Source organism: Gavialis gangeticus, unplaced genomic scaffold (genome assembly GCF_001723915.1).
Source record: "Gavialis gangeticus isolate Ggan-Ray unplaced genomic scaffold, GavGan_comp1, whole genome shotgun sequence".
NCBI lineage: Eukaryota > Metazoa > Chordata > Crocodylia > Gavialidae > Gavialis > Gavialis gangeticus.
The window spans coordinates 5,216,725-5,222,885 of record NW_017729018.1 but is presented as its reverse complement, the minus strand read 5'-3'; the positions used below and the strand labels follow the sequence as shown (position 1 = coordinate 5,222,885).

Here is a 6,161-nt window from a genome sequence, read left to right as displayed (position 1 = left end):
GGGGCAGGCCGCGCTGTGCCCGGGCCATTGTGCGGCCCCGCAGCCCGGCCTCCCCCGGCCGCTGCTCGGCAGTCGCTCCCTGGCTTGTGCCTGGCGGAGCCGGGGCTCTCCAGGACCCCGTTGGGGGGGGCGGGGGGTTAATGTTTTCAAAGTTGCTTTAAAAACACGGCAAGATGCACAAAAGAGGCGAAGGCAGGGGCTTGGTTTCTTTGCTGGTTTGTAAGTCCCCTCTTTTATTTTACGGTGGCAGCGGGGTTTCACGGGCTGGGTTGATTTCAGCACGTTTCTTCAGCTCCGCTGAAATGCGAGGGGTGAGCGAGCTAGCGCTTCCTCCCAGGGCTTTGGAACAGCACAGGTTTAAAAAGGGTTGGGGTTTTTTTTTGTGTGATTAATGAGTTAAATTATTGGCCAGCTGCCCTTTGTAACTATGAATGAGCTTTAAGGAAGAAGAGGGAATCATTTATCTCATCCCAGGTTTCTTTTTTTTTTTTCTCTCTCCCTGAAGAGATATTTTTTTTCTGACGTAATGGGCTTGATTTTTTTTTTTTTGGTTTTTTTTTTTGCCATCTCCCACTTTTACAATTTTTTTTTTTAAATAAGCAAGGAATACTTTCCCCCTATATTTTGCCCGAGGGAGTTTTATTTTTGCAAGATGCTTTGAAGGTGAAAATGTGACTTTATTTTCCTTCTCTCTTGTGTTAGGGTATTGATCGTTCTGGTAGATAATTCCAGGGGCTCAATCTTTTTTTTTTTTTTTTTCCTTTTTTTTTTTCAAAGCTTGATTTCCACGACTCCGGTCCGAAAAAAGTAGGAGCTGCAGGTGCTCCGGACCCGTAGGGAGGGCTCTGGGCACAAAACTGGGCCCTTTTTAAACTTTAAAGAGAAATAGACAAAAACAAGAGAACCTCCTGCGAGGAGTGGGGGGGGGCGGTGGCGAAGCTGAAACCCGCCAAGAACGTTTGATAAATGAGCTGGCTCGCTCTTTTTTTTTTTTTTGCTTGCCGTAAGCCGGGAGCAGCAGAATTGGTCTGAGCTAGTGGAATTGGCAGCAAAAAACAAACATACAAGTGTGGCTGGTCAATAGGAGGCTTGTTCCTGCCTCTGGGTGCCATGTGAGGACTTTCACTGTGTTCCAAGGCCCTGAAGTTGGAGGCTGGGAATTTGCGAAGGATTTTTTTTTTCCTTTCCTTTTTCTTTTTGCTTTAATATTCATCAGTGGGGTGGGTAGTTTGCTCTAGTCATTAAAATATCTCCTCCCCTCCCCCATGGTTTTCTTTAGGACTGCCACCGTTGAGTCTGTGGGAGTATGAATCAGCAGCAGCAGCAGAGAATGGCTGCAGTTGGGACAGACAAAGAACTCAGTGACCTGCTGGACTTCAGTATGGTAAGCGAGCTCTTCCGAGGGGGGCCTTTAAAGGGACCATGGCTCGAGCGATTCCCAGTGTTCCCGAGCACTTGTTAGGGGCCAGGGGGTGGCGGGAGGGGGGCAGAGAGTGAGAGTTGGTAAAATGAGGCAAATTGCAGATGATGGGTTTCATATGTGCCGTATTGTGCGTGCGTGCGTGCACATGCTGCAACTTGTTTATTATCGAGCTAAGTAACAGCCGCAGCACCCCTTGTCGCAGCGTAATAAAGGCCCTTCTTGTGATGAACACATTGGGACTTTGATGGGAAAGCTCTTTGGAACGGTGCGGGGTTTAAATGCCCATAGTGAAGCGTGCTGGATAACTCTGAAGCTAGGGATACAGCACTAATGCAAAGATAGGACTTTTAATCGGGCTGTTTTTTCCCTCTCTGTGATCCAGACTTGCTGTGTCTGCGCTTTTACAGATTTTTCTAACTTGGTTTGAAATGTTTTTGAGCATCCTCGTATTTGAATTTTGTCAAAATTAGGTGCTTGTTAGGGGTTACAATGACAAATTTAGGCTTTTATCTGAACAATGCACGTGAATGTTTCACCTTGCCCACTTGAGTTGTTTGGCTGACTTTCCCGGTGGTACTGGCATGTGTGTGATCTGGCTTGTTTGTGCGTGTTTGCCAGGCTAGAGTTAGAATGTAATTGGTAGGTGACTAGTGGAAAGAGAAAGTTACTGTTTTGAATGCAAACTCCAGCTGGGGGGTGCTGTCCTGACACTGGGAGTGTATCTTGCTTTTTAGATAAGCAAACCTAGGGTAAAAGCTGAAAAAATGCAGCTCCACAACAACGACAAAAAAGAATAATTATCAGATAGCAATATAGCTGTTACTCTTCTTAGGGCTGATCTAGGTTACAGTTGTCAATATGTTGCATTTCTTTTTGTATCATGGCAGAAAGATACAGTATTGATAGGACAACTCTTAGAATAGTTCTAACTTTCTTAGTCTCTAAGAAGCTGCTGGTTGTACAAAGACGATTCCCTACCTTTTCTTTACCCTGCATGAGAGAGATGGTCTGGCAGGAGGACAGGGTGAAACCCTACCAGCCATCTCCTAACAATTGAATTTTAGAATTTAATTATGAGTGATATATTTTACAATTGTTAGGAGGGCTGTGGTGACAATATATGTGAGCTCAGAAATGCGTTCAAGGTTCGTGGTGGAGTAGCATGCAGTGTTTGGGGGTTTTTTTTCCTCTTTCGTCTTGGAGAGACTGTCCCTACTGATGGGAATTTTGCTGATTGCTGTCTTGCATGTCTGCCATCCATATTTTGAATTTCAGAGTGGGTGAAGAGTGGGCAATCCACTTCTAGGTAGGATCGAAAAGTTGCTCCTTTTCCACCACCCCCTTACAGAAAGAAATTTCCAACCACTACTTGCAATGTAAACAAACTCTTACATGACTTATGGCTGTAACCCAACTTAATTTGCATGGTCATGCAGTTGTTAAGGCCATTACAGTTAACACATCTCCCTTTTTAAATATAAACTCTCCCTGAGCTGGGTAGGGTGGGGGTTCGATCTGGAGCTAGAGGTGAATAACTTGGTTCAGATTTCTGCTCTTTTATGTCCGTCTAACTCTAGAGTGACTTCAGGAATTGCAGCAGTGTAGATCTGAGGTGGTGCATCCCTATGGCACTCTTGTTGTTACCTTCAGGGAAGTAGCTCATTGCAACCAGTAAGGCTCCTTGTGAACGCTAAAGTCAGTTGATTTTAGAATCGGGGCCTGCAGAAGTTGCTTGCAACACACTGTGCTAAGGAGATTCTCTTCAGAGCAAATTAGGCCTCGTCCTAGGCTATTGAAGTCAGTGGGAGTCTTCTTACTGACTTCAGTGAGGTTTGGAATTGGGCCAGTTATGTCCATCAGCACTCAGGGGCATACTTTATTTTGGCTTTGCATAAAAGAGTCTTCTAAAATAGTAAATATCTATTGAGAATGAGACTTAAAACTCTTACTAGGAAATGGCTCATATTTATCTTGCTGTTGCAAACTTTTTAAGAGTAATATAGAATATATAGAAAGCTCTGGAGTTTTGCAGGTTGCTGATACATTTTGTAATGGATCTAATTTGTCTTGTGGTCTGGTTCTCTTAAGTGTGTGTGGACTCTGCAGATCTAGTGGCATCTGTTTAGCTTGGTGTTTCAATGTCTTCCTCTAGGAAAAATATGTCCACATTGTTGTGATTGTGGTACTTGTTCTATGCTGTGCTCCTCTCCTCTGTGTGTGTTGGGTAAATGTTATATCTTCAACCACTGGGTTGTATAGCCAGGAATGTGTTTGTCCTAGTTGGCAGTGTGATTGGGGAAAAATAAATATGGTAGGTAAAACAAGATTATTGTTGATATCATGGAGAGGGAGGTGAATACCTCCATAAAATAAGCGAGGTCTAGATAGGAGCTTTCATAGTTCACTAAATAACCTTTCCCCCCCCCCTACTGAATTAATATATCAGTTAAAATAGTGAAAAGCAAGAGAGTGCTGCATTATATAGTCAAGTGACTTAAAGCTGGAAACCAGCACCAAACTTCCAGAATTGCAATCTGATTGCTGCTCTGGGCTGATGCAAACTAGTCCTTTACAAGTCCCCTTGAACCAGTTGCCTTTCATAATTGCCCTGAAGTACAAGTAATTTGTAAGCCTTCTTTCATTGCGGCCTGGCTGGCAGTGGTCCAGGAGGGTTTTCGGATGTGGGGGAGAGCTTTCCAGAAAACCTTGTATTTATTGGCTTAATTTTTCTCCAGTTGTAATGCACAGCTCTTTGACCTGTGACTTGACATTTCTTGCCTTTTTCGGAAGATGCTACAGCCCCAGCTGGTTGGAGGCTTGTTCACATTAACCCCATTCAGATTGTGTCCACATGGCATCGTTTGTGTTCCCACAGCCATGTTTATTCATTGGCCTTCCCCGTTCTGCGAGGTCTGGCTGCGTGTGCCGTGCATTCTGGGAGAATTTGGGCAGCTATCCCAGAATGCCTCAGTAGGGGGAGAGAGTGCTTGAAGGGCAGACACAAAGAGTGGCAGGAGCAGTCCTCTGGGGCAGTGCAGGCTGGGACACTTCAGTGCAGAGAGAGCTGGGAAGAAGGAAGACCGGCCAAACCAATTACACAGACATGGTTAGGGGGTCCTGTCTGTGCCGCAAAGCAAGCACGCCCAACCAGATACAGCCTAGGACTCTGGCAGGAGTAAAACAGTGTTAACTGCTACGGTTTTTAACCAAGTATTAGCCATATGGCGTGGGGTGCAAACGACATCATAATTGGTTTTCAGCTCCTTTAAAACTTGTTGTGTGGACAGCGTGTAAAACGGTAACCACCTCTGCAGCAAAGCTGCAGCTCCGTCTATCAGCAGCCACCTCTGAGGAGTGAAACTTTGGTGCATGGCAGAGCTGCCTCAAAACCTTCTAAAGCCAAGAAACAAACACGTCGTTCATTTGAATGGCTAGATGTTTGACTGGAGCTCTAAAATCTTGCCTCAGCTGCTTCCTAGAGTTAAAAACACTAAGTGGTGTTAAAACACTGCCATATGCCTCAGGATAGTTAAAGGATTATGCCCATAATAAATCTGTTGGGCTTTTTGTTTGGAGTCTAGCTGCAATAAAGTTCATTTTACACCAAACTGGGCAGAGGAACGTTTTTCTTTTCTTTTTTTTTTTTTTAAATGCTTTTTATAAAGCATTATTCTGGGGAAATTAACTGAATGAAATCTCCTCTGTTCCATTCTAATACAAAATAAGGTTTGCAAACTTATGTGCTGGAAAAAAGCTTTCAGGTTTTACCTTTCTTTGAACCTGCTATTTGGGTGGCTGTACATAAGATGTCAGCAAACCAGACGGGAGATGAAAGTAACTTGTTACTTAATTTGGAAACATTAGTGTATTGATATACATGCATAATAAATAGACTCTTGCTTAATAGTAGTAAATGGAATATTTTCTACGATAGCATTTCCCAAACTTTTGATACTGGGGCGCACTTTTTCTGGACTGAAACGGGCAGCACACTTTGCTCACTGGTCTGTGGACCCAGTCCAGGTTCACAGGGCCAGGGCCTGATTCAGCCCATTCTTCACAGCACATTTGTTTGTCTTGTGGCACACCCTTTGGGAACCTTCAGATGCATCACTTGAAGCTAGTGTGAATGTTTGCTGACCAGAATGATACAATTGTTGATTATGTTGTCTTTGTTATGGTATAAGGAGGTAAAAAAAAAAAAATCATGCACACAGGAGAGAGAGTTTGTAAATGAAGTGATGACAATGTAGCTGATAACCCCAAATATATATACCCACACAATCGTTCTAGTTTGAGTTAAGTCACTGTCACCTTTGTCAGCTAATATGAGAAAATTGCTCAGACTGGATCATTGCACTTTATCATCTCATGAAATGTCTTTTGACAAAAGTGAGTGCAGTGTTAGATTTAACCTTCCATAAAACCATGCATATTTATGTATGCATTTTTACACTTTGGATTTGTGAGGTTTTTTTATGGGAAAGAAGGAATGATCTTTTGGTATTTATGGGACTAACACTTAAGTTATTATCATCTGTCCAGGAAACTGAAGGCTACGCGTTTATAAACAGTATTTAGAGATTTAAGCTTTACATGACCAATGCAATTCAAATACAGTGAAGGACATGTATTGACCTCATTATAAGACCATTAAAAAATTGTCTGTCTGTCTGTCAGTGATTGTAAGTATCTAACCTTTGTTGAATCCTGCCCCCTTGGGGCACTGTAGTGTCCA

The 6,161-nt window shown here is 43.3% G+C and overlaps 1 protein-coding gene across 10 annotated transcripts in view; it reads left to right on the top strand.

Annotated features, from left to right (window-relative positions):
• The first annotated feature begins 132 nt into the window (after positions 1-132).
• TCF3 (transcription factor 3) overlaps positions 133-6,161 on the top strand; it is a 130,332-nt gene continuing 124,303 nt past the window's right edge. For 3 of the 10 annotated variants that reach the window (XM_019513294.1, XM_019513293.1, XM_019513290.1), the window contains exons 1-2: positions 134-219; positions 1,280-1,384. In XM_019513294.1, coding sequence (XP_019368839.1) covers positions 1,307-1,384 — 78 coding nt within the window. In that variant the 5' untranslated portion in view covers positions 134-219; positions 1,280-1,306. Of the gene's footprint in view, positions 220-1,279; positions 1,385-6,161 lie in introns of all 10 variants that reach the window. The other 7 variants (XM_019513297.1, XM_019513292.1, XM_019513289.1 and 4 more) reach the window with 5 other exon arrangements.